This window comes from Crocodylus siamensis, chromosome 5 (genome assembly GCF_052110815.1).
Source record: "Crocodylus siamensis isolate JL-2025a chromosome 5, ASM5211081v1, whole genome shotgun sequence".
NCBI classification, from domain to species: Eukaryota; Metazoa; Chordata; order Crocodylia; family Crocodylidae; genus Crocodylus; species Crocodylus siamensis.
This window is the reverse complement of record NC_143399.1, coordinates 170,299,755-170,327,020: the sequence shown is the minus strand read 5'-3', so window position 1 is coordinate 170,327,020 and position 27,266 is coordinate 170,299,755. Positions and strand designations below refer to the sequence as shown.

Genomic DNA, 27,266 nt, shown 5'->3' with positions numbered 1-27,266 from the left:
GGACAACAGTTGCCATGAAATGATAGAGTTCAAGATCCTGAGGGAAGGAAGGAAGGGCAGCAGTAAAATAAAGATGCTAGGCTTCAAAAAAGCAGGCATAATATCTGGGAGCTGATGGGCATGATCCCCTGGGAGGCAAAAAAGGAGTCCAGGAATGCTGGCTATAGTTAAGGTGGCTGTGTTAAGTGCATAAGAGCAATGTGATGGAAGAATGGGAAGTGCAGTAAGGCTAGGGACAGACATTACACACAAACCGGTCTAAGTGATCAGAAGCTGGTTTAAACCTGTAACAGAACAGACATTCAGTGCGCATAAACTAGTTTGAAAATGGCGGAAACTGGTTTGAGATAAACCTGGTTGAATGTAGTATCAGACTTAACTGATTTGGGTCAAACTGGTTTATGCAATGTCTGTCCTGGACTCCTTTCTGATTTAACTTAAACCAGAGCCCTCCAGCATCTCAGCATCTGGGTGGGGCTCTGCTCCAGAGCAGAACTGACCCTGCCCCTCTACTCTCTTGCTGGAGCTCTGGCAGAGACTGCAGGCACAGCAGTGTCTGCCTGGCTTCCCCTTGCCCCCCATGCCCCATCACTCTCTGCTCAAGCAGGGATTCCCTCCCCTCTCCCACAGCATGGACTGCAGCCAGCATGTGGTATGCTAGCTAATGCTGAGAGGTCTGTGTAAGGCAGACAGGACAGTGTCTGCTTAGGGCTTTTTGGAGCTAATCAGTAGGTCAGCTGGTAATGTCCCTCCATTCAGTCCTTGGAAAAAGTTGTTTAAAAAGAGCTTGAACTAATGAGAGAGGCTTTTGTTTTCTTGATGGGTTACGAAATGCTGTGTTGTCAACTCCTTGCTGACTCTAAGGAGCATGGTGGTGGGGGAAGGAGGGAATCCCTCCCTAATCACAGTGTCCTGCCAGAGTCTGGCCACGCCCCACTTCAGTAAGGGAAGGGAGGGCTGCTCTAGCACTCTTTGGCTTCTAGCCTGAGCCACTGGAGGCATGTGCCTGAATTTCTTCAGTCCAGAGGGAATGTCTGTACATTCACAAACCAGTTCAGCCTAGGCAGGTTAGACTAACATGCAAAGACTGAATCAGTTCAGGTTTAGGCTTTTTTAATGTCTATCCCTAGCCTAAGAGACGAGCGTTGCTAGACACAAACCACTGAGGAGATCAGTATCTCGAAAGGAATAGTACAAAAAGTGGTCATAGTACTAGGGAAGATTATAGGAGTACTGCATGAGCATGCAGGGAGAAAATTAGGAAGGCCGAGGCACGATTTGAGATGCAGCTGGCAAGAGGCTTAAAGGCAATAAAAAGGGATTCTGTAAATAAGTCAGAGGTAAACCAAAGAAACCCTTACAGAATGCAGAAGTCTAGTTACAATACTTACGGTGTCTATAAAGTGCTTTGAAATCCTGTGTAAATAAAAGGTGCCATGCTTATGCAAATTCCATGCATCATGTTATCTTTTTCTTTCTGTTACATTTTAATAGAGTATTAAGATTATGTTAAATTATATTATCTCCCAAAGCTATAAGGAGATATGAAACAGTTACTTAAAGAAAAATGCCTATAGTAGATTACATTTTATAAATATTAGCAGAAGCAAAAGTAAACAATTCAAATCAAAGTCTATTTTAATTTGATATGGAAGTGACTTTTTTATGGGCATCAAGTCTTGGCTAGAGCGCAATAAATGCACAATTTGTGATCATTATCCTGGTGCATATCATTTACTATTTTTAGGCATAAACATGCATAATATATTAATTATATTATTAAACACAGTACAGCACATTTGTTTAAATCTGAGAAGAACAATTGGCATATCTCATTGTGGTTGTACACAACCAGCATTTGCAGTTGTGGGAGGGTTTTTTCAAAGGAGCTGGAGCATGTTAAAGGGTAAGGCAGCAAAGGAGAAAAATAAATATAGTAAGATTACATAAAAACAATGTATTAAAAACATATTTGTTTTGTTTTTTTTAAAAGAAGCATGTTTTCAGTAGAGCTAAAATCATTTCTTTTCAGAGTTCTTTGACTACATTAACGTTCTGGATTTGCTCTCGGGTTTTATGATAACATCACAAACTTTAAATGGACTAATAACTTGGTTTCATTTTTCCAAACAAACACATTATATAAAGATACTTTAAAGATTATATTGTTTAATTTTTATTAAAGGAGTTTATTAAAATATTTTCCTGCCATATAAAAATATAAGTCTAAAAAAGCATAGTACTTCTCATTTTCAAAGCACTATACTATATTAATTCAAACATTAATAAAGCAATCTACTGCTAAGGCACATTACTGGATTATTATTGCATTTTCCACACTGTTCTTGAAGATTTCACCCATTGCCTAAAATGTTTAAAAACAGCAAAAATATAAACATCCATTTTTAGAAGCCCTGCATTCTAAATATAACAAGTACCATGCCCTTTGATGGTAGTTTATATCAAAATAATGCTTTTGCATCTGATATTGCTTTTCAGACAGAAAGCGAGCCATCTATGAAACTGAAAACAAAGATGTAACATAGTAAGGGCTAGGAAGAGGACTTGATTATCACGAGGACTGGCAGTACCAGTTCATCTGTTGTTGAATACCGCAGCTCAACGAAGTCTTTGTATTTAAAATAAGTAAATTTCCTGAACCATGTATTTGTGTTTATTCACAGTACTGTACTTGGTTACTGATGACAAGCGACTGATTGAACTGGCAAGTTTCCCTGGTTCTCTATATTAAGGGCAATTCTGCAAATCACAATTATTACAATAATTCAGTAATAAGAGTTTGTACGAACAGACTCTTAGGTCCTATAGTAGTACTACCAGGCTGTCCACAGTATTATATTCTGTTAGTATCTCCTTTTTCTCTCTCCCTTATACCTGTTTTTATTTCACATATTCTGTGCATTATTTGTACACAACTTAGTGTAAAATATATTTCCTTTATGTCTTTGTGGTGTCTTGTCTTGAAGGTTGAAGTATTTTATTATTTAATTGCTTGTCTCTCCATTCTTAAATAAAATATGTATTTTTTTATCAATTTAAAGGCAAGAAATCTTTTAAAAAGTTTATTGTTTTGTTGCAGAAGAACCATCTTCCTCATATCACACTAGTCATCTAGGAGGTGATGATATTAGCATATGGTCAGGAGCACCTGATGAAGGACTTGAGCTGACGCAGCATCTCAAAGAAAGCAGCTTTGCTGGACTGGAAATGGACCCTGAAAAGGAGGAACTGATTCTAAATATTAGTTCTCGACTGCAGGCTGCTGTTGAAAAACTTCTGGAAGCCATCAGTGACACCAGCAGTCAGGTAGGATTTCCTCTTTGTAATACATTTCCAGTTTATAATGGAAAGTCTTTCTTAATTTGTTCTCCTAAAAATATTCTTTGTTTAGGTGTAAACTGTTAGTCCATAAGGAAAGTAGAAAATTTTTGAATTTGTGTTAGGTTCTGATCTTCCAAACCCAGAAGGGCCTTAAAAGCATACCTTTTTACAGCTTTAAAGGCTTGCCGTATGCAACTCTTACCCAAAGTCTTTGTACCAGTGATCTTCCAACATAAAAAAGAAGCGTACACTACCTGAAAACTGGAAGCACTTCTTTGTATATTAACTTTTGGTTTTCTGCAATGCAGCAAAAGTAAATGCTCTTTTAAAGGCATGTTCTGCCATATTTAATAGCTAATTTAGGTAATCTTATTAATTTGCTTATAGAAGCACATAATTTATCTGTGTATTATGTTGATGGGGTAGGTTTGTTTTGGTTTTGTTTCCTGTTTGCATGATTTTTTTTTCTTGGTTGTACACTACAAGAAAGCAGGCTAGATGCTGCTGATCCATTCTGATATACCAGATATATTACTATGCATCACTTCTCTTTTTCTCTTTTCTTTTCTCTTTTTTTTGTAAATTAATCCCTTTAGTTTTTATAAACTGGATTTTGTATACACAAAGGAGGGCTTCATTGATGGAGTGGACCATAAAGCTTCTCAATGAGCTGGATATGTGGAATCTGTGTGGTCAGTAATCTAAGAAGTAGGAGAAATTTAATTATGGGGAAAAGGATGTGTTAGTTCATTGGGGCAACTTTAAAAAGAGGCTAAATGTTGACAAAACATAACTCCAATTACTAAAATTTATTGGAAAAGTGGCATTTTCCCATATCACTATGCATACATAAATATTTAAAGTATGCCTATAATAGCAACTATAACAATTATTGTCTGCAGTAAATATATGTCCATAATAGCGGTAAGACTTATTTCATGAATTTAAAAATACTGCTTTTCTATTTTTAAATTCAAATACAGATAAAATAAGGGCATAAAGATATGCTAAAACTGACACAAAGCCAAAACTAGTTTCTCTACCTTTTATCTAATGATGTTTTCCTTTTAGTTTGTTTTTTCATCTTTATTGTAGCCAGAAACTTGTTTTTTCTTGGGCTTGTGTCCCTTTTGAATCAGCCTCAAATATTGTTGCTTTATAATGGACACATGTCTGGACAAATTATATTGCAGAATTAATTTGTGAATATAGCCATCATTATCACCAAATCTGAGGAATGTATTAATTCCTCCTAGAAGAGGGCAAGTGAAAAAAAATAAAAACAAATGCTAAGCTGTTAAGTACTGCAAACTCTGTCAAAGAATCATAGAGAAGTGTGGCCAAAAGGGATCTCAGTGGGTCATTTAGTCCAGGGTGACTGCTTAACTGGAGCCATTTCATCTGGCCTGTGGGACTTCCCAGGGGTCTGGAGATTTGGTGGCATGGGAGCATGAATTGCCTTTCCTCTGCTTCCCTGCTGCCAAATGTTTGGACCTGCAAGCCAAATAATGTGAGACTGCATGCAGGGTTGGGCTCACGCACAGCCGGATGTGTGTGTGGAGTCAGGTTGACATGTTGCATCAACCCCATGCATCAACCCTGCACAGGATCCATCCCACAAAGTAATCTACCTGTCATCCAACCTATCTAGTTCAACTCCTTGTTCAAGGCAGAATTATCCTTGATTAAACCATCCCACTCAACTATTTGTCTAACCTGCTCATACAAACTTACAGGGATTCTAGTCTCTCTGGGTAACTTAAAGTACTCTCATAGTCAGAAATTTCTTCCTAATTACCAACCTAATTATGCCTTGCTGCAATTTAAGGCCATTGTTCCTCGTCCTATCCTGTGCAATCACAACTAGTCTGTCTCTATTCTCTTTACAGCCATCCTTCAGATATATGAAGACCTTTATCAAATCCCTCCCCCCCACTGTCTTCCAGACTAAATAACCCTATTTCTTTCAGTGTTTCTTCATAAATCATGTTTCCTAGAACTAAGCATCATTTTTGTTGCTCTCAGCTGGGCTATTTCTAACTTGTCCACATCTTTCTCAGAGCAAGAAGTTGAAAATGACATACCATCCTTCAAGTGAGGTATTAGCAGTGTCAGGGAGAATCGCTTCCCATGACATGTTGTTCCAATAATACAGCCTAGTATGCTATTGGTCTTTGTTGCAAGAAGGTCACACAGTTGGTACATACTGACCACACCTTGTGGTCTGCTTTAACCTTTTCTTCCTTCCGTACAGTATTTCAGCTTAACCAGTCATTCCCCAGCCTGTATTTATGCATGGAGTTATTCTGTCCCAAGTGCAGGAGTCTGCACTTGTCCTTATTAAATTTTCATTTGGTTGATTTGGGATCATTTCTCTAGTTTATCAAGGGTGTTCTGAATCCTAACCCTACCTTTCAGATAGTCTGCAACTCTACCCTACTGTTAGAGGTGTTCAGTAGTATTGCAGCTTACAATATATATTAGTTTTCTTTACAACATAAAGTAAACAGCAAAGGGTGGAGTAGCTATTTGTCTTCATCTTTATTTCATGATACCAGTCAGAAAGTATACTTTTAAGTCTGCCCTTCTCAGTAAGTTATGTTGATATTTTTTCACATATTACACTGGTGCTTAGTAGTCCTGTCAAATTATTTAATTTTCATTATAATTTATTTATAGTTATTTTGTATAAGTTTTGATATTTTTTTTTTTATTTTTACATCTTGCATGACAGCTCAAATTCATAATGCAGGCTCTTCTCACAGAAAATATAAAATGGAGTATGTAATATTAAAAAGTAAGCATACAGACTATCAAAGGTGCCCCACTGCAATATCTAAACTTCTGGTATTTAAATTGTAATGTGGGATTGATAGATGCTTACTTTGGGGTGTCCAGTAATGAAACTTGTTCTCTTCCAGTCCCTGTTTTTGTAATATTAACAAAGGGCAACGCTAATATTGCTTTGGAAACCATTCTAAATACTAATAGGCAAGCTGTTCGAGAAAATTATGCTGGCACACATCCAGGAGGGGCCAGCAGGGGACTGCATGCTTAGGGGCAACCAACATGGGTTCATCAGTGGCAGGTCCTGTCAGACCAGCCTGGTGGCCTTTTACGATCAAGGTGTTGCACATGGGGAGGAAGAACCGGCACCACACTTACAGGTTGGGGAACTCCCCTCTTGCCAGCACGGAGACGGAAAAGGATCTTGGAGTCGTCATTGACTCCACGATGAACATGGGCCGGCAGTGTGGGGAGGCAGTCAAGAAGGCCAACCGTACCCTGTCATGCATCCACAGATGCATCTCGAGCAGGTCCAGGGAGGTGATCCTCCCCCTCTATGCGGCACTGGTCAGGCCGCAGCTGGAGTACTGCGTCCAGTTCTGGGCGCCACACTTCAAGAGGGACGTGGACGATATGGAAAGAGTTCAGAGGAGGGCCACTCGTATGATCAGGGGTCAGCAGGGCAGGCCTTATGAGGAGAGGCTACGGGACCTGAACCTGTTTAGCCTCCACAAGAGAAGGTTAAGGGGGGACCTTGTGGCCTGCTACAAACTGGTCAGGGGGGATCAGCAGGTATTGGGGGAGTCCTTGTTCCCCCGTGCGCTGCCAGGAGTGACCAGGAATAACAGTCACAAGCTGGCGGAGGGTAAGTTTAGATTAGATATTGGGAGGCACTACTTCACAGTCAGGGCGGCTAGGGCCTGGAACCGGCTTCCAAGGGAAGTGGTGCAGGCTCCTAGCCTGGGGATTTTTAAAAGGAAGTTAGATGAGCACCTTGCTGGGGTCATCTGACCCCGGTGCTCTTTCCTGCCAAGGCAGGGGGTCGGACTAGATGATCTACCTAGGTCCCTTCCGACTCTAGCTACTATGAAACTATGAAACTATGATCAGATCACCAGATCATTAGATACAGGGGTAGCAGTGGATATAGTCTTCCTGGACTTCCGGAAGGCTTTTGACACTGTCTCTCACCCCGTTCTCGTTAAGAAACTGGGGGGCTGTGGTGTAGACATCCACACAGTCAAATGGGTCGCCAACTGGCTGGAGGGCCGCACCCAGAGGGTGGTAGTGGATGGGTCCTTCTCAACCTGGAAGGACGTGGGCAGTGGGGTCCCCCAGGGCTCGGTCCTCGGGCCCGCATTGTTCAACATCTTCATCAGTGATTTGGACGAGGGGGTAAAAAGCACCCTGTTCAAATTTGCTGATGATACTAAGATGTGGGGGGACGTGGGCACACTGGAAGGATGCAACAGGCTACAATCAGACCTGGACAGGTTACAAAGGTGGGCGGTCGAGAATAGGATGGGTTTCAACACAGACAAGTGCAAGGTGATGCACCTCGGGAGGAACAACTGGCACCATACCTACAGGTTGGGGAACTCCCCTCTTGACAGCACGGAGGTGGAAAAAGATCTTGGGGTCATCATTGACTCCAAGATGAACATGGGCCGGCAGTGTGGGGAGGCAGTTAGGAAGGCCAACCGCACCTTGTCATGCATCCACAGATGCATCTCGAGCAGGTTCAAAGAGGTGATCCTCCCCCTCTATGCGGCACTGGTCAGGCCGCAGCTGAAGTACTGCGTCCAGTTCTGGGCGCCGCACTTCAAGAGGGATGTCGACAGCATGGAGAGGGTGCAGAGGAGGGCCACTCACATGATCAGGGGACAACAGGGCAGGCCCTATGAGGAGGGGCTACAGGACCTGAACCTGTTCAGCCTCCACAAGAGAAGGGTGAGGGGGGATCTTGTGGCCTGTTATATACTAGTCAGGGGGGATCAGCAGGCATTGGGGGAGTCACTGTTCCCCCAAGCAGTGCCAGGAGTGACCAGGAATAACAGCCACAAGCTGGCAGAGGGTAGGTTTAGGTTAGATATCAGGAGGCGCTACTTCACGGTCAGGGCGGCTAGGGTCTGGAACCAACTTCCAAGAGAAGTGGTACAGGCTCCTACCCTGGGGGTGTTTAAGACGAGGTTAGATGCACATCTTGCTGGGGTCGTTTGACCCCAGTATTCTTTCCTGCCATGGCAGGGGGTCGGACAAGATGATCTGCTCAGGTCCCTTCCGACCCTAGAAACTATGAAACTAGGCAATATTACAATTTCAGCAAAACTTACATAAATGAAGTTGCCAGATAAGTCTGACAAATTTAGTTCTATAGGATACACTGGTTTAAGACCAGTCTTCTATATCCATGCACAACAATGATAGTACTCAATGAATTACCATTTTTGCTTGCATAACACACACCTTTCCTCCAAAAATCATTCCTCCAATATTGGGATGCATGTCTTTTGTAGGGAAGTTGATTTTTCTTTGCTGAAATAGAATTACAGGCATAAAAGCAAGCAGACACTGCAACCCATTGCTGCCAAGTTGTCTGCTGCTTCTCTGCACCCCTGAAAGCAGAAGGAGCAGAATCCAGTGTTAACCCCCTCATAGCTTGAGCATTTGGTTCTGGCTCAGAGCAAGTGAGCTACTATACAGTCTGTAGTATCTTGGGAAGGCTTGTGGTATAGAGGCAACCCTTTATTATTTACAGGAGCTTACCATATAAAGAACTATTTAGTATTTACAGCAAAGAAGTAATAGTCTTGCTGCTTCACTTGTGTGCTTCACTTCTGCTAGTTTACCATAAGCCATCTCCTGGGATGCCAGACTTCCTGGGCACTTGGTTTCCGGAAGGACTTGCTCTGTTACACAATCCATAACACTCAAAAATATTTTTTCTACATTCTTCCTTCCAAAAATAAGGTGTTCATTTTATTTTGGGCATGTGGCAAGTGAGGGAATACGGTATAGTCCAGAAATAACTTTTGCATCAATGTTCTACCACCAGCTGAGACATTCCTACCTTCATTTTGCATGCTATGTCTATCTGTTTGTTTTAAAAAAAATTTAATGTGAAAAATCTCTGAAGAATTTTTCCATTGGAGGAATTTATATTGTGTGAAGCAGTTTGTGTTATGTTCTCAGTCCTCTAGAAAAATGCCATGGTTCTTTTATTCTCCCCTCCCCCCTCAGCTTGTCAGCTTTGGCAGGTTCTCTGCCACTCATAGTTGAGATGTATAGCAGTGTTTCTCAACCCATAGTACACGTACCCCTGGCAATATGCGAGACACAGGCAGGGGGTATACAGGTGCTATATTTTGAGTTTGGTCTGCCCCCCTGCCCAGCAGGTTGTAGGTGTCTTTGCCTGTTGGGACCAGAAGGAAGTTCCGGCTGCTGCCTGTCCTGCCGCGTCCGGTGTGCCAGGGCTTTCACTCGCTGGCATCAGTGTGCCAGGGGACAGGGAAGTGGGCCCTGCGCAAGCTGCTTTGCCCCAGGCTGTGGTCCGTGAGGAAGAAGTGAGACTCGGCTCACGGCAGCAAAACCAAAAGTGCCATGGTGGGACTTCTGGTTTTGCTGTTGCTGCATCTATCGGCAGGTGGTATGTGAGGTACCAAAGGTTGAGAACCACTGATATATAGTATTTATAGTTAAGATATTATTTTCAAAATCATACAGTTGCATGTAGCATAAAAGCAGGCTTATCCCTGACAATCAGGTCTCTTATAAGCAGGGATCCTGGTTTTCTCTGTTTTAAATATCACAAATTATCTGATAAAATTTTTTTGCAGTGTCTCTGATTTAAAAACTCCAAAATCTGCATTTTTCTGTGATTTCATTAAAAAAAGGGTTGTAAAGGACCTCAGGAGGTCATTTGATCCAACCCTCCATTAGAATGAAATGCCACATATATTTATATAGGTGTCAGTTGAACACAATGTTTTATTGATATATTTACAATTTTAACGCAATTTGGAAGCCTACCAGTGCCTCAATCACTATAATAAAATACATTTTAAATGCCTATAAATTTGGGTGTTTGATTTTTGGTTTTTTATCATGGAAAATCAGAGCTCTCCCTGCTTCCTTCACGCACCAGAGCACGGGTCCAGCTCTGGCTGTCCCCACCCCTCAATGGTTTGTAGTGCTGAGCAGCCCTGATATGCTGGTGCCCTGCCCATGCCCATGTTGTTGTCCCTCATTCCCCACCCACAGCCCTGCTGGTACCCCTGTGGGTATTCCCTACCCACAGCCCCCTGTCCCCCCACAAGCCCTGCTACAGAGGGCCCCCAGCTGCCAGGGCCATGGGGCCAGGGACCTGAATCCACAGCTTCCTCCCGCTCCCCCCCATAGCACCCAAGCCCTGGCTGCTGTGGTAGAGTTGAGCACAGAGCCCAGCTCTTCATCCCCCATGGGCAGCATGGCTGGAGCGGAGTCTGTGGTAGGGAGCTGATGTTGCCTCAGGCTCCCTGCCCTACTGCCTTTTCCCCTTCCCCCAATGCCTCCAAGGCCCAGTGGGCAGAACCCAGCATGGCAGAACAGAGCAGGTGATTCGGTACTGCTGCTGGGAGCCCTAGCCACCATGATGAGGCACACCCTGTCTACCCAGCAGCATTTGGGGGGCCCAAGTCCACAGTGCCACCTCCGCTGCTGCTGGGTGGGCAGGGGGCACCTCGCCATGGTGGCACAGGGCTTCCAGAAGCAGCACCAAACCTCTTTACCCTGCGCTGCTCTGCCCTGCCATACTGGGTCCTGCCCACTGGGCCATAGAGGCTGTAGGGAAGGGCAGCAGAGTGGGGAACTTGAAGCCTGCCCCCACCCTGTGCACAAATCTGAGGGGCACATGCCCTGCCCTAGGAGTGTGTGCAGTGGTAGGGAGCCAGCCCCCTGTCCCGCACCGGGAGAGGGGCTTGGCAGCACCCTCCGGTTCTGGGAGGATCTGGAGTTTACAAGATGAGGAAGGCTCGGAGGTGTAGGTGATTTCAAACAGGAAAAGTTTATTTACTCACACCCCTGGGATTACAGTTGGTGGCGGAGGCCAATATGCCTTGCTTTAGTTGCGTTACGAGATACAAGTCAAGATGAGACAGATTAAACAGGGTATACGCCTAGGGGAGCGGCGGTGGGAGAATGTTGGGTGATCAGCCCAAGGTAACTACGAGTCCGGCTCGAGTTAGTCGAATGGTGGTCTCTCCGAACAAAGGACGGGGAGAGCTTTTATAACTTCTTATCTTGTTTTACTTTGTGTTGGCCAATCGTGACTGCAAATGGATTCTCCTTTGTGTGCTCAGGTTTCAACACAGGCTTTCCCCTCCTGTCAGTGCTGCTGTCCGGATGGGGGGGTGGTTCTTTTCGTTTGTGTGGTTCTGGGTCTGATTGGTCACAAGAGGGTGCGTGTGGCACACTAATCTGATCTTTACATGCCCCCTTGCTGCATGCGCACTTAAATTTGGGTGTCTTCGTCATTCAACTTGTCATCAAGCGGACTAAGCGATAAACGGGTGTATACAAAAGCAGATAAATGTATTAATTTACGACTTAGCCATTGTAACAAACAACAACTAAGACATAATGCTACGCATAATACACTAAACACTAAAATTCCAGTAATAAACACCCTTTTTAACCAACTAAAGCCAAGCAAATTTAACCATTCTAAACCCCACTCAGACCACTCATCGTGTGCTAACTTGGAGTGGTCAATGAGGGTTTTTGCGTCTTTTATGCCTTGGATTACATCAGTTAGGTTGAACGAAGTCAGATTGAACTTTAGGCAACAGTGGCTCGCATTTGCAAAGACTGAGCACAGCCCACCTTCCATGGCTAAAAGGTAGTCTAGACCGAGTCGGTTGTAATACACTGCTTGTTGGGTATTTTTGATGGCAGCTTCAACTCACTCAAAGCCGAACGGGGTCGAATTGGTGAGAGCTTCAACCACTTCAGTTAGCAACACAATATGACTCATGACATGATTTGACCCAAAGTATGGAAAATACACGGCCCATTTGTCGCAGGTGGTCATTAGTTTCCACGCGCGGTCGAGGTCAGGATCTGCCGACAGGGACGACCATTTTTGGTGGGAGGCATGGGGGTTACTATGGGTTTTGTTAAAGAAAATCACATCCGGGCTGTTCAACAGAGAGGCTACCAATGTAAATGTTACATTCAGCTCGAATAAGGACCACGTGATGCAAGAGGGGTTCAGGTTAAGCCACAACCATCCCAGTGGGGTTAGGTAGATAATATTCCCGAACACAGGGGAGGTAGTCTTCAGCTGCATTTAGTAAAGTTTCCTTTACCCCCTCGGGTTATATTACATAATATAATAATATTACATAATATAAAAGGCAAGCATCCCTTCCCATTGTTGGTGTTTGAGCTATTCAGACACACTTGGGACCCGGAAGGTGTGTTACCTGGTTGTGGTTTGATTCACACGTCACAGTTTGAGGGCGGTTAATATAGCTAAGACAGCGCGAACACCATGGGAAAACTGGCGTGGAGGCATCTTATTGATAAGTAGGCTATGAGGATCCAGATCGGGTAAAGTATACACAGCTTGAGCCAGGGCACCAAGCGCTGAGCTGTCATTGAGGGTGGAAGTGTTTAACTGCATGACTTTTAACAGCTGGCTTATGGGGGAGGTGCAATTTAGTGCACCGTCTGGACACTTAGGCCCAATGCATACATACAGCCAGTTAGGTGCTGTGTTTGTTGGCGTGAGCAAAATCTTGACTAACACAGTCTCTAAGCTTGAAGGGCCAAAAACTGGACAGCTAGTTTGATTAAAAAGACTAACACAAAGGAGGGGACTATCCTCACAACGGGGATGACTGACAGTTAACAACAGTTTTAAGTCAGCAGTACCAGTCAGTCAGGGAAAGCACAGCTTATAGTCCGTCACATTGGCGAGGGTGTCATCTGCGCTATCTGCTTCCAGGCAGTCCGCTGCTAAGATTCCGAGCGTGCTTAAGAAGGTGTTAGAGTTATTGTGGAGCGAATGGAGTAGGGTCCCGCAGGAGGACAACAGCAACAGGATTGCGGCCGTCGGCATGTCAACCTAACGGCCGGCCGTCTGTTAGTCTGTCCGTCCACCCCTGTAATGACAAAGACAAGTAACAGGACTCTTTTAATTGGTAACTTCCAACTGCTTAGAACACCTCAAAAGCCAATTATGGTGCACCAGATGGGCCCTAGATTGTCCCTACAGTTCACAGATATAAGTGTTGGGGTAAGTGCCAGCTTCGGTGACACATCCCGGCAGGGGGATTGGACGGAAGTCGTTGTGGGTGGGTATTGTCACCTACACGAGCATGGCGGGCTCATAGACAGGTTTCCAGGGTGGTGGTCCGACTGGATCACGGGGTTGCCATAACGCCTTGTCAAAGTTTAGGGAGCTTAACACTTGTAGAAGGTGCGTGTCCCAGCTTTTATAGCTTCCATTTCCGCAAAGGCGTAGCTTTTTTCTTTTAACAGTCCAGTGGAGCGTTCCACGATGCCATTGCTTTGTGAGTGGTATGGCAAATGAAGATGCCAACTAATGTTGTTTTCCGCTGCGAATTTGGCGAATTTAGCGAGTTGGCAACTATTAAACGTCGGTCCGCTGTTGGACTGTATCTGTTGCAGGTACTTCCGCCATTGTCCTACTTGACGGAGTACTTGGACGACATCTTGGGCGCAGGACTTCGAGAGTGGTATTACAGCTAGTTGGCATGTCCCTAAGTCGACTACGACGAGACCCTTAGGTTTTCGGAGAGCTTCTGGGAGCGGACTGAGAAGGTCTATTTGCCACATTTCACCAGGAGCAAAGCGGGACATATCGTAGGTGTGCTTTTCGTACTTGCCGCTATCCTGTGGTTTGTCATGTCTACAAGCGAGGCAGCGGCGCGTTGTGTCATCCCAGGCTTCGGGTCTGGCTTCTCTGGTTTCTCCTCCCGTTTGTTTCCAGCCGGCGTGTGCCTTGCACTTCCCAGGGTGGTTCCAGAACTTGTGCGACCACTGGACTAGGTGGTCACCATTTGGTGGTAGGTCCTCGGAAGCTGTGTCAATGCACAGGGAATCTTGTAGTCGACGGTCGATGAATGCGTGTACTGGGTCTGTGTCGGGTCGGTGGGAGTTGGTGTGTTTTATTAGCGGAAGCTGGAGGAATTGGTCGAACATCTGAAATATGCACTCCCATACGTATTTGTTCTCGGTGGGTTCGGTGTTTCTGGTGACTATGCGGTAAATGTATTGGCTGTCAATTGTGAGCACTGGGACCGGTTTGACGCCATCATGGTACTTGAGACAGTGTCTTACCAGTTCTCAAAATCCCTTCAATTCTAGCGTCTGGGCATTGTCAGCGTCTGTCCCAGCCCATATTGGGGTGCCGTCTGACGCCATCCAGCCATCTTCTGTCGTTCCATACAGATGAGGTCAGCTGGTCGTGGTGGGATTAGGACTGGTGTCTTGATGGTCCCAGTTGTACCAGTCGTAGTGATGCTGAAGGACTAGGCGGGTCCAGGTTTTGCTATCACCTTGGAATGTAGTCTCAGGGCATTCTGGGTCTAACAACGGTAACAGCAAAGCGCCTGGGGAACAGACTTTCCTTGTTCCTGTGGAATACGTGGAAGCAAGTTGAAGGGCTAACAAGTGTTTACCATTGATCCCATATCTGTGTTGGGTCACTTGCAAAGTTTTATGTGCACAATGAATAAGTTGGTCTCGCTCGTTGTGCATCGATACGAAGATGTGCGTGTCTGTAAAACCGGCGTGGACTTCGAGCCGGGACGACGGATTCCACGCCACTAGGGACGTGGTCACTAGAGCAGCCGAAAGACGCTGCAGGGCACGTGCATCTTTTGGAGTCCATGGTGATGATTTGCGCGCCTTGTTGCGAATTTGGGACTGAATGCGCGCCAAGATAGGCAGATGTTTGGGGTTAACGAAGTGGCGTCGCCAGCTGAGTTCCCCAAGCAGCTGTTGAAAGTCTTGTTTGCTCTCTGGTGGGTTTTTCAGCCAGCGCCCAAGCGGTGGACTGTTGCTGAACAGCACACGGAATTGGTTTTCATTGAGCTCGAATCCCAAAAAGGCTATGCGAGTCTGTGGTGTGAGCTGGGATTTCTTATCATTTACTGTCCACCCATACTCGGTGAGGTGACATACGAGCTCTTGAGCTGTGGTATTGACCTGTTGTTCATCGGAGCCTATGATTGCCAGGTCGTCAACGTAGCTCCAGACTTTGACATCAGGATAGGGGTTTTGAAAGTTCGCGAGGGTATCGGCGATGGCACTACATGCAAGAGTGGGTGCGTTACAGTAGCTTTATGGGCAGACGTTCCATTGGAACATCTGCCCATAGACAGCCATGTTGAGGATGCCGAGGTGATCGTCGATGCTGATCGAATAGAACATGTCCTTTAAGTCGATAGTGGCACCCCACCATTTCACAGCTTGGTGTTGTCGCATCTGTGACAGTGTTTCGGGGAGAGATAAAGCATACGGTGTGGCAAGCGGAGAACAGTGCTTATTGGCCTCGCGATAGTCGATGACTAGGCATACAGCTCCTAGTTGGTGAGCTTTAGCGAGGCCCCATCCAGGTGACAGGAAAGTTGAGGTGGTGATGGGAGTGATTTTCCCCTCATCTTGCAAGCGTTGGAGTAAAGCCTTCAGGGGGTCACGGAGCAGTTCCTTTGTTGGGATGGGTTGGTACCTCCAGGGCTTTGTAGATAATAGTGTCAGGATGTGCAGTAGACTTGTGGTGGTGACAGGCAGTGCGGTGGCAACTTGGTGCTTAAGCTGCAGTTTCATAGTTTCATAGTAGCTAGAGTCGGAAGGGACCTAGGTAGATCATCTAGTCCGACCCCCTGCCTTGGCAGGAAAGAGCACCGGGGTCAGATGACCCCGGCAAGGTGCTCATCTAACTTCCTTTTAAAAATCCCCAGGCTAGGAGCCTGCACCACTTCCCCTGGAAGCCGGTTCCAGGCCCTAGCCGCCCTGACTGTGAAGTAGCGCCTCCTAATATCTAATCTAAACTTACCCTCCGCCAGCTTGTGACCGTTATTCCTGGTCACTCCTGGCAGCGCACGGGGGAACAGGGACTCCCCCAATACCTGCTGATCCCCCCTGACCAGTTTGTAGCAGGCCACTAGGTCCCCCCTTAACCTTCTCTTGTGGAGGCTAAACAGGTTCAGGTCCCGTAGCCTCTCCTCATAAGGCCTGCCCTGCTGACCCCTGATCATACGAGTGGCCCTCCTCTGGACTCTTTCCATATCGTCCACGTCCCTCTTGAAGTGTGGCGCCCAGAACTGGACGCAGTACTCCAGCTGCGGCCTGACCAGTGCCGCATAGAGGGGGAGGATCACCTCCCTGGACCTGCTCGAGATGCATCTGTGGATGCATGACAGGGTACGGTTGGCCTTCTTGACTGCCTCCCCACACTGCCGGCCCATGTTCATCGTGGAGTCAATGACGACTCCAAGATCCTTTTCCGTCTCCGTGCTGGCAAGAGGGGAGTTCCCCAACCTGTAAGTGTGGTGCCGGTTCTTCCTCCCCATGTGCAACACCTTGCACTTATCAGTGTTAAACCCCATCCTATTCTCATCCGCCCACCGTTGCAACCTGTCAAGGTCAGCTTGTAGCCTATTGCACCCTTCTAGTGCACCCACATCCCCCCACATCTTAGTGTCATCAGCAAACTTGAACAGGGTGCTTTCTACCCCCTCATCCAAGTCACTAATGAAGATGTTGAACAGTGCGGGCCTGAGGACCGAGCCCTGCGGAACCCCACTGCCCACGTCCTTCCAGGTCGAGAAGAACCCATCCACTACCACCCTCTGGGTGCGGCCCTCCAACCAGTTGGCGACCCATTTGACCGTGTGGGCATTGACACCACAGTCTCCCAGCTTTTTGATGAGGACAGGGTGAGAGACAGTGTCGAAAGCCTTCCGGAAGTCCAGAAAGACTACATCCACAGCAACCCCTGCGTCTAATGATTTGGTGACCTGATCGTAAAAGGCCACCAGGTTGGTCTGACAAGACCTGCCACTGATGAACCCATGTTGGTTGCCCCTGAGCATGCATTCCCCCGCAAGGCCCTCCTGGATGTGTGCCAGGAGAATTTTTTCAAAGAGCTTACCCGGGATTGAGGTCAGACTAACTGGCCTGTAATTTCCCGGGTCCTCTTTTTTTCCCTTTTTGAAGATAGGGACCACATTGGCCCTCTTCCAGTCCTCCGGCACCTCACCAGAGCCCCACGAGTGCTCATAGAGCCGCGCCAGGGGTCCCGCAATGACCTTGGCCAGTTCCTGTAGAACCCTAGGGTGAAGATCGTCCGGACCAGCGGACTTGAACACGTCCAGCCTCTCCAGAAGTACCCTAACTAACTCCTCGCTAACCCCTGGCCCAGGCGTGTCTCTCCCGGGGCCCGAGGGGGGCCCAGCAGGGAGGTGGCTGAACTGGTCCCTACTTAGGAAGACAGAGGCAAAGAAATCGTTAAATATGTTAGCTTTATCATCTGGCGTGATGACTAAGTTGCCCATCATGTCCTGCAGGGGCCCCACATTACCCGGGACCCTCTTTTTACCCCCTATGTATTTGAAGAAGGACTTCTTATTGTCCTTAATCCGGGAAGCTAGTCCTATCTCCATCTCTGCCTTGGCCCTCCTGACTGCCCCCCTACATCCTTGGGCGACTGTAACATAGTCCTTCTTGGTGATGACCCCATCTCTCCATTGGGTATATGCCTCCCTTTTAGCAAGGAGACATTCCCGGATGCTCTTAGTGAGCCATGGGGGTTTATGTGCCCTCCTGCTCCCTTTGACCCTTGTTGGGATTACCTCCCTTTGGGCATGGAGGATCGTCTCCTTAAGGAGCAACCACTCACCTTCGACATCTGATTCCCTTCCCCTCTGGGTCCTCAGCGCTTCCCCAACGATCCTCCTTAGCTTGTTGAAGTCAGCCCTCCTAAAGTCTAGGGCTGTTGCCTTGCTGCAGCCCTTTGCCACCTTACGCTGGATGGTGAATTCCAGCAAGCGATGATCACTGTCTCCCAGGTGGCCCATCACCCGCAGCCCCCTCACCAGGTCATCACCCGTGGCCAGCACCAGGTCCAACAAGGCGTCTCCCCTGGTGGGACTGTGCGCCTCCTGGGTTAGATGGAGGTCCTGCACTCTGGCTAAGAACCGACGTGAGCGATCAGACTTGGCTGACTGCTCCTCCCAGCAGATGTCTGGGAAGTTCAGGTCCCCCATGATGACCACATCCTTAGCCCTCACTGCCTCTGTGAGCTGACCTAAGAATTCCTGGTCGAGCTCTTCTCCCTGGTTGGGAGGTCTATAGTAGACTCCCACCGTTAAGTCTCTCTCCCCTGGACTGCCTTTTACTCTAACCCAGAGCACCTCAGAGTGCCCCCCCTCTACCCCCTTGCTAATTAACGAGGAAGTATATTCCTCCTTGATGTAGAGTTGACGCAGGCTGGGCATGCCTAGGAGATTTATGTCCCCTAAAATAGCTGTAAGGGGTTTTTCCTCTCCTTTTACCCAAAAGCACACAACTTGGGTCTGTTTTGTTTCGTTCAGGCCTCAAACGAACATGGTAGCCTTGGTGGGTACATGCGGGACATCAGGGCAAATGACATTGACTTGAGCGCCAGCATCCAGAAGGAACCGTACATCGTGGGGTTGTTGCAAGCGCTAGGGGTGATGGACGGTAACATGGCTATAGGGTTGGAAGTCATCGGTCGCCGCGATGCTGACGGCTACGGTTGGTTTTTTTGATGACCGTCGTTGGGCCAGTTAAAGCCAAGTTTTGCCGCTACATCACCAAGTTTTCCGATAGCAGCTTTGCTCAGGCCAGAATAGTGCAACAGGAATCCAAACATAGCCCATTTGCGAGGGTTACGTTCTGTTCTCAGAGGTGGGTACGCAGTAGTGGGGAGTTCAGGTCGATGCGAGGGCTGCTGGGGACAGCTCACGACATGGACGGCTGGACTACTAGAGGGTTGCTGTAGGCTAGACACTTTAGGTTGGTAGGTGGTAAGCTGTGAGATGGGATTTCCAACGGTTCCAGCTAACATCAGCTGCAGTGAAACTTTATGCGGACCACCATGAACTTCGATCGCCACTTTGACTGCCTCGGCGCAGACAGGAACTGCCACTGGGTCGGTGTGATAGCGCTGCGGTCACACCCCAACCCATTGGATTTGGGTCATTCCTGGGCCTGGGTGGTTTATGGGATCCCAATCGAAGTGGCTGTTGCCCAGGCAGTCATGCCACTTGTATGGTACGTGGGGGAGATGTGCAGCAGGGAGAGCCGGGAGTGGGTTGGGCCAGTCGGTGTTCTGCTGAGCCTGCCCAATGTTGCTTACGTTACCTCGGCTCCACAGGGGGGTGCGCGATAGGGCGGTGCACTCGGGCAAGTCTATTTGCTCATACCGGAACGTGAGGACCAACCACACAATGACGGGCTCCTGCGGTTGAATCCCAGTTTCATCTACCAAGTCTCTTATCTCTGGGTGCGTGCATGTGCGCCAGACTGTCATTGTGTGCTGGTTTCCCTGCAGGTCAACCGTTGTTTTGGCAACGACTATGGGGAGTGCCTCTGGCGGATCACCGCCTACCGCCGGTTTCTCGGGTGGGAGCAGCAGATAAATCTTCAGAAGTTCGCTACGCTCACTGTTGTAGGGAGGGGGCGCGGTCGGCGGCAGATTGGCCTCCCGGGGGTTGGCACGTCACTTGGCTCTGCGAGGCGCAGAGCGGCACCCTCCCCCTCTTGTACCTCACCATGCCCCTGGCGAGCTAGTGTCTCCATTTGAGCTCCCAAGTCCACGTTTTCACAGAGAAGACCCACGTACTCGTGGAACAGGACATTTAACATCTTGCCTTTATCCCATTTTGGACCACCCCACTTAGTGGCAGTGCATCCATCAGATTCAAGGGCTTCACAGCACTGTGTTAACAGTTCGTATCCGCGGGACCCTTCCTTCAGGTTGGGGCAGTTGAACTTGTCCGTAGGGGTGCTCTCCCCTCCCTCCTTGATGTGGTGTATGCATCGGGCAAATTCTTGTGCCGGAGTCAGGTTAGGAGCGTCCATGAGCTTGACACTCGCAAGGCTTAGCATAGCCAGGCCTTTTGGGGGCGGCTCATAACGCACCTGAATGCGGAGGGTGTGAGATTCATGCTCCACTCCTTTCCCCCATCTGTGAGTGAGAGGTAGCCCGACACCTCCCTACCCCCGGGTAGGCTGCCAGCCTGGTGGTAAGCTATATGGGCCCACAGATCGTCGGGGCACTTCAGCGGTCACCTGCCAGCAGGCCACGGGCAGTGGCGGATTAAATTGCTCTGCATCTTTCCATCATCTCCACCAGATCCTGTTTGTGACGCCATGTCCTGCACCGAGAGAGGGGCCTGGCAGCGCCCTCTGGTTCTGGGAGGATCTGGAGTTTACGAGATGAGGAAGGCTCGGAGGCGTAGGTGGTTTCAAACAGGAAAAGTTTATTTGCTCACGCCTCTGGGATTACAGTTGGTGGCGGAGGCCAATATGCCGTGCTTCAGCTGTGTTACGAGATACGAGTCAAGATGGGATGGTCCAGATTAAACGGGGTATACGCCTGGGGGAGCGGCGGCGGGAGAATGTTGGGTGATCAGCCCGGGGTAACTACAAGTCCGGCTCGAGTTAGTCGAATGGTGGTCTCTCCGAACAAAGGACGGGGAGAGCTTTTATAACTTCTTATCTTGTTTTACTTTGTGTTGGCCAATCGTGATTGCAAATGGATTCTCCTTTGTGTGCTCAGGTTTCAACACAAGCTTTCCCCTCCTGTCAGTGCTGCTGTCTGGACAGGCAGGGTTTTCTTTTTGTTTGTGGTTCCGGGTCTGATTGGTCACAAGAGGGCATGTGCGGCACACTAATCTGATCTTTACACCCCCCTCCCCACTGCTGCCCACAGCTCCATCCCACTCCCTGTCTGGGCCCTGTGGCCACATATGGCCCCAAACCCCACACACCACCCCGGCCAGGTAGCAGCTCCAGCCTTGCCCAACTCCCTTCTTTGCTAATGGGGGTCTCAATCCCTGCCCCTGCCCCCAGAATTACCTGTGGGACCTGCTCTCCAGGCTGCCTGCCTTCCTTGTGCGTGTGCACACGCACATGGCACCTCTGGCCTCTTGCAGACCCACCTTTTCCTGCATTTTTCTCCTTTAACAGGAGAAAATCCAGATTTTTCTCCTTAAAAGGCAAAACTCTGGGTTTTGCAGTGTTTTTCCATGGCAAACAGGAAACCTGGATCCCTGCTTATAAGAAAAAAGCGCACCATATTTACTTGATTGTAAAATTCATTCCTACCCCCCATTTAACATGGGGGGGCCTTTCATCTTAGAATTGTACAAGGTTGGGGAGGCAGCAGGTGCTGTGGCTCAGGCTCCATCCCCTACCTGAGCTCCCGCCATAGTCGTACCTGCTGCCTGCCCACCCCCATCTCTGCACCTCGCTCCCTCCCCCCATTTCCGCCTCTCCACAGCCTCTGCTCTCCTACTGCCCCACTCCCTCCCCCACTTGTATGTGCTCTATGCTGGCAGGCTCCTTGTATGATGCAGCCTGGGACACTAAGCATGGCCCCTGCCCAACCCAGTAGCAGTAGCACACAGCCTGCACAACTGCTATGGGGGCTGAGCTGGCATTGTGGTCAGTGCCCCAAGCTAGAATGGGTATGGAGCAAAGGTAAGGGTGAGGAGGAAACAGGGAGGTGGGGGTGACAGGATGGGTCTGAGACTGCAGGGGGACAGGCACAATCAGGGGGCGAGCTGCACTACTTCCGTACACTGGGTCCCTCCCCACTGCCTCCCTCCAGTTGTGGGGGGATGAATTAAAGAAAACCTTCCAATATTTAAATTCTATATATTGAAAATTATAACAAATATATACATTTTCCATGTATAAAAACTCGTTACTGGGGGGGGTTGTCTTGAATTCAGGGTCACCTTAGAGTCACATATAAGTATATTACTTACACATTTTTCTTCAGTATCTAGTATAAATCATAGCCCTATTTTCCAACTCTTCACTCAGGAAACTTTTTGCAAGTGTTCGTGTTCCCTTATTTTAAAATAAACTGCAGATGCATGATGTGGCTTCTGATTTATGCTAGTTGAAGTATCTGTTTTGCTAACAGAAACAAAGGACCTATATGGAGTTTCTTTATCATTTAATATTTATTAGCCATTCTATATGAGAATATTAAAAAGCCAAAATTTAACAGAGCAGACCAGAAGATTTTGGAAAGGTCAATAAGAGAAAAGGTGGCATATTCAGCATAATACAGTATAAAAATAAATATAAGCAAAGCAGACATTTTACTCTCCCTATTTAATTATGCTACACAAAGAAACATTAAGACCTTTTATAAACTTGTTTTTTAAAGGAGTGGGAAAAACTGGTCTAATCTTCAAAGTGCGATTTTAAACCTTTCCAAACACGGTCTTTCAGAGCTCTGACGTGGAATTTGAATCCTTTGAGGCAAGCTACCTTGTGGGCGTATTCATTCAAATTCCACCTGCCAGTGTACGAACAGGTAAAGTAGTTAAGCCACTCCCTCTGCCCTGAATTTTTTCTCAGGGAAGATATTAACAAAAAATCTTGTACTTAGTAGGACAGAGCATTATCTGAGCAACTGAATTAACGCAGCTCTTCCTGTTTAACTCGGAGAACAAGAATAAAGACAGATAATGCTATGCAAAACTTTCTGATTGATTTGCCTCACTGAAGATTACAAGTTGCTGCCAGATTCTGATTGCCACCTTGCCTGCTGCAGCATATATGCTCTGAAACTGAAAGTATACGGGCTTGCTTTGGTAGTTACCTGCCTCCTGTTTTTTTTTCTGTTGCTGAAAAACTCAAGTTGTTCTTGCAGTTTAGGATTTTTTTTTTAATTCTTGGAAAAATTACAGAACTTCAGCTGGTTTCTGTAGATGATACATCTGATGCTTACCTGGAACTTTCTTGAACTTTTTATTACTCAGGTGAATGGGGGGACTATCTAAAGTTAGAGATGGTCGGTAGCAATACTGTACCATTTTTTTCAGAATGTTAAAAATAAACTTTGTAGTAAATTTTGTAATTAAATTAGCCAGTGCAAAATGTTTATCTGATGGTTGAGAGAAGAGCACCCAGCAGCATTTTCTGGAATGGATTCTTACCGCACATACTGGGAATCTAATTTATTTAATGGTATGTGGCCAGAAGACCAAGAAGAACATATCTGTGAAGTTGAATCTCATGTGCCTTTACCAAATCCTTTTCCCTTCACTGAACACTTGGATGAGAATAACTCTGTAGTTGTAAATACTTCAATTTTTCACATCGTCCACAAAAAATATGGACACATATTAAGAGTGGTCTCTAAAATCTCCTTGCCTACCCCTCCATATTCAGTAAGTATTCAGCTTTTAAGGAAGCTCAGCCTTTAAGCTACACAATGAAAAGAAAATGTGGTGGGAAAGAATTTGAACATCTGTCTTGTGAATACGGGATTGATTATTTTGCATCATCCACTACTATCCATTTTTTCATAAAATGGTTTAATAGGCAGTGTGGCAGGTTTTAATTATGAAATTTGTTAGAATTAAAAATTGTAACTGAAAAATTGAGAAATTCTTTTAGAAATGGGTATAGAAGCAGAGCATGTTACAGTTACAGACTTCTGTTCATTCATATATTTTAGTACCAGGCCCATAAGAAATAGAATTAGCATAAGATTTGGGGCTTTATGTGTATAGTGGAATCAAGCCATTCTTGTAACTTTACAGAACTGAACTGTTATATAATTTAAATTAAATAGGACTAGTAATGTTTTTGAGGAAAGTAGGGTCGATTGGTTGGTTTGTTTTTTATGTCTCGATTCTAGTTGTTTGGTGAAAGGGACGCTTCCAATTTTTAAAATTACATTCTTACTATTATTTTGAATAATACCTCACATTGTACTTGTAACTGAAAAGTATCAGGAAAAACGTCTTTTCTTTTTTAGTTTTTGTGTGCGCATTTAACTTTATCTGTGTAAATTTATTTTTACTGTTTACCCAATATAGCAAGCTTGTTACAGTTTCCTTTTTATTTGTATGGGACTTCATACAACAGTCTAGGACATAAAATATATATTAAAAAATGAAATTCAATTGTAATGCCACACAAATAATAGGTGGGAAGGTTTGGAACCAGCTATAGTCCTTTATCTTCTTTTCACTTTTTTGTTTTAAATTAGGTATCAAGTTAATGGTGGACCTTTAAGAGTAAATGTAATCTATAGAAGCCATATTCACTGTTTGGCCTTTTAAAGGATGATTTAATTTTGCTTAATTCAAAAAGTGAAACATTAGAGATTAGATGATATTTTCTAACCTTAGATCTAATTCTAAAATGGGCATTGTCGATAAATAGGTATCCTAGTGTATAATGTTCTGTGAAACGATTCTACACCATTTTGCAACAATTTTAAGAATATTAGTTTGATCCAGTTTGTTTGTTTGTTTGTTTTTGTCTTTTTGCCAGACAGGCTATTTTAAGGAATTTGATACCCTTAATTGTACTAACGAGTCTAGCTGGAGTCAGTGAAAAATTAACAGCTTTTTTTTGTTTTTTGAAGGATTTGGAGAAAGAGTTAATTTCACAGAACATATTAGCAAAACACATAGAAGTGACCATAATACAGGCATCTGCCAAGACCCAGAATATAAAAGCAAGGTTGTAAGTTCATTTGTTTTCTGAAGTTGAGCAAACATCTGTCATGTCATTTTGTAACTTGAATACCACACAACCCTAGAAATAAGACGCTTCTGTAGCTGGTCCAGCTCCAACAAATTCAGCAGTATGAAATTTTCCTTTTGCACTTGTTTTTTTCAATAAGGGACATAAGTACAGCAAAGATCTTGACAGTCAAGAAGCGAAGGAGTGGAAGGAACTTCCTGGATCATTGAGCTGGTTCCTGAGTCTAGTTCCCAGTAGACAATTAAATAATTCCATATAATTAAGCTTTGGATTACTTCTGTGTGTAAATGAAAAGATTTGAATCTGTGTTTTTTTTAAAAGATCACTTCATGGCTCTTCATTTGAGTGCCACCAGACAAATGGAGTCCTGCATCTCTGCATGTTCTGAGCTTCTATATTGGTGGCTACAGATGTGAGACTTGGGACAGCTTTTTAGATTCATTGCAATTGTGGTGATGCAATTATCATGACTTTCCTTTTCTTTTAAATTGTGGAATTTGTGACCTTGTTTTTTTGTGGTATAATGGTTTGAAATGGTCCTTGCTGGGGTCGTTTGACTCCAGTACTCTTTCCTGTGATGGCAGGGGGGTTGGACTAGACGATCTGCTCAGGTCCCTTCCAGCCCTAGAAACTGTGAAACTATGAAAATGTAGATAAATCATAAATAAAGACAGGGAATGGAAAAAGAGTAGTTCATCAACATGACCTGTATTTGTTCTTAGTCACCACAGTGACTTTTAAACCCTAAGATATTTTTATTGCATGTAATTCAAGTTCAAAGCGAAGCTGATATCTGAGTGGATACTGTGTCTGTTGTACAGTCAATATGCAAGGGCCTAAGTAGAGGTGGAGAGCAAAGCCAGATCTGCAATAGTTTTACATGCTGTGCCTGTGGATAAGAACACTCCTTGCTAGGCCAGTTATCAAGCAACTCAAAACAAATGTTGCTTTACTGCGTTGTGAATTGGAAAATTTAACATATTCTAAGTTTGCATATATCTACCATCTTATTTGCTTGTATTCTTATGAAGAAGAAAGTTGACTGTTTCTTATGTAAAAAAATTGTTTTAAAATCCTTTCTTCTCTATATGATGTCTAATTTAAGTATAGAGGAAGTGGATAGTGGCAGTATATTTCTAGACGTAGTTAATGCAAAATATTCAAATAAGGGCGAGTCTAATGTAAACTGACATTGAACCAGGAAGTTTCTAGTTCCGGTACAAAGACATGGATTTAGTCATGTGTTTTATAGTGTATACTGTACTGTCTTTATTTGCTTTGCTGTTTGTAGTATTGATCTTTCTGTTGTAGTATTTGAGTAGCTGCTCACAAAAATCCAATCCAAATGTCTGAAATGAATGTATAACTTTTGATCAGGCCCTAAAACAGCTAATAATCATGCATACAAAACTTAGAATTTAGGTATCTTTTATTATTTTTTGGAAGATCTAATCTTCATAATTTTTCCTGCTGTAGCTTGAACATGCTAAAATTACGCAGACAGAACTCATGCAAGAGTCCTTCAAAAGGCAGCAGGAGGCTACTGAATTTCTCAAATGTCAAGAGGAACTGCAAGAGCGACTCAGTGAAGAGACCAAAGCCAGAGAGCAGTTGGCATTGGAGCTAAGTAAAGCTGAGGGTGAGTATTTCCTATGGATAGTTGCTCAACTAAAATGGCTAAACAATTGACAAATTAGAGTAGCATCTTGTTCAAAAAAATTAGATTGTTTTCCAGTTTCTAGGTAGTTATGGATGGATTATCCTTTTTTCAGCAGTGAAGGAAGGAAGTACTAAAGAAAGAAAGGGAAGCAATGAAAAGTAAATAGTTTGGAAATAGAATGAAAGAAACAGCCAACTATAGTATGATACATAAAGGACAACAGAGAAAGAAAGGAAGAAAAAGTATGTAAAGTAACTGCATATATTTTCAAGATGACTAGGTAGAAAATATTAACCCCTTAGTTTGAAGGGGGCTTTAGGATTCTCTAATCTTCACCCAATTTCCTCCTCTTCATCCTTCCTGAATTTCTTTTTTCCTTTTTGTTTGCCAAGATGCAGCATACTTTCTCATCTGCATTTTAACGGCTACTGACACACAAAAGCCTCTTAAACTAGACTGATTCAAACATGGTTCAGTGCTTTAAAATAACCTAGGATAGGTGATTATAATGATTTCTCCTTATGTTAGAATATTTTAATCAAAGACCTATTTAATGTAATGAGAAACGTAAAAGCAGAGCCACACACAAAAAATATATAATATATAGCTCCCCTAATTAGACTGTAGTGCAGTATTTGAAACTTAAGCTTATACTTATAATTATTATAAAAATGTCTTTAACTCCTTGAAGCTTGGTTTT

At 45.3% G+C, this 27,266-nt stretch overlaps 1 protein-coding gene across 7 annotated transcripts in view; it reads left to right on the top strand.

Annotated features, from left to right (window-relative positions):
* AKAP9 (A-kinase anchoring protein 9) overlaps nucleotides 1-27,266 on the top strand; it is a 229,934-nt gene that overhangs the window by 128,908 nt on the left and 73,760 nt on the right. For all 7 annotated transcript variants that reach the window (XM_090047082.1, XM_090047076.1, XM_090047075.1 and 4 more), the window contains 2 exons: nucleotides 3,101-3,327; nucleotides 26,383-26,545. In XM_090047082.1, the coding sequence (XP_089903208.1) occupies nucleotides 3,101-3,327; nucleotides 26,383-26,545 (390 nt within the window). The remainder of the gene's footprint in view (nucleotides 1-3,100; nucleotides 3,328-26,382; nucleotides 26,546-27,266) is intronic.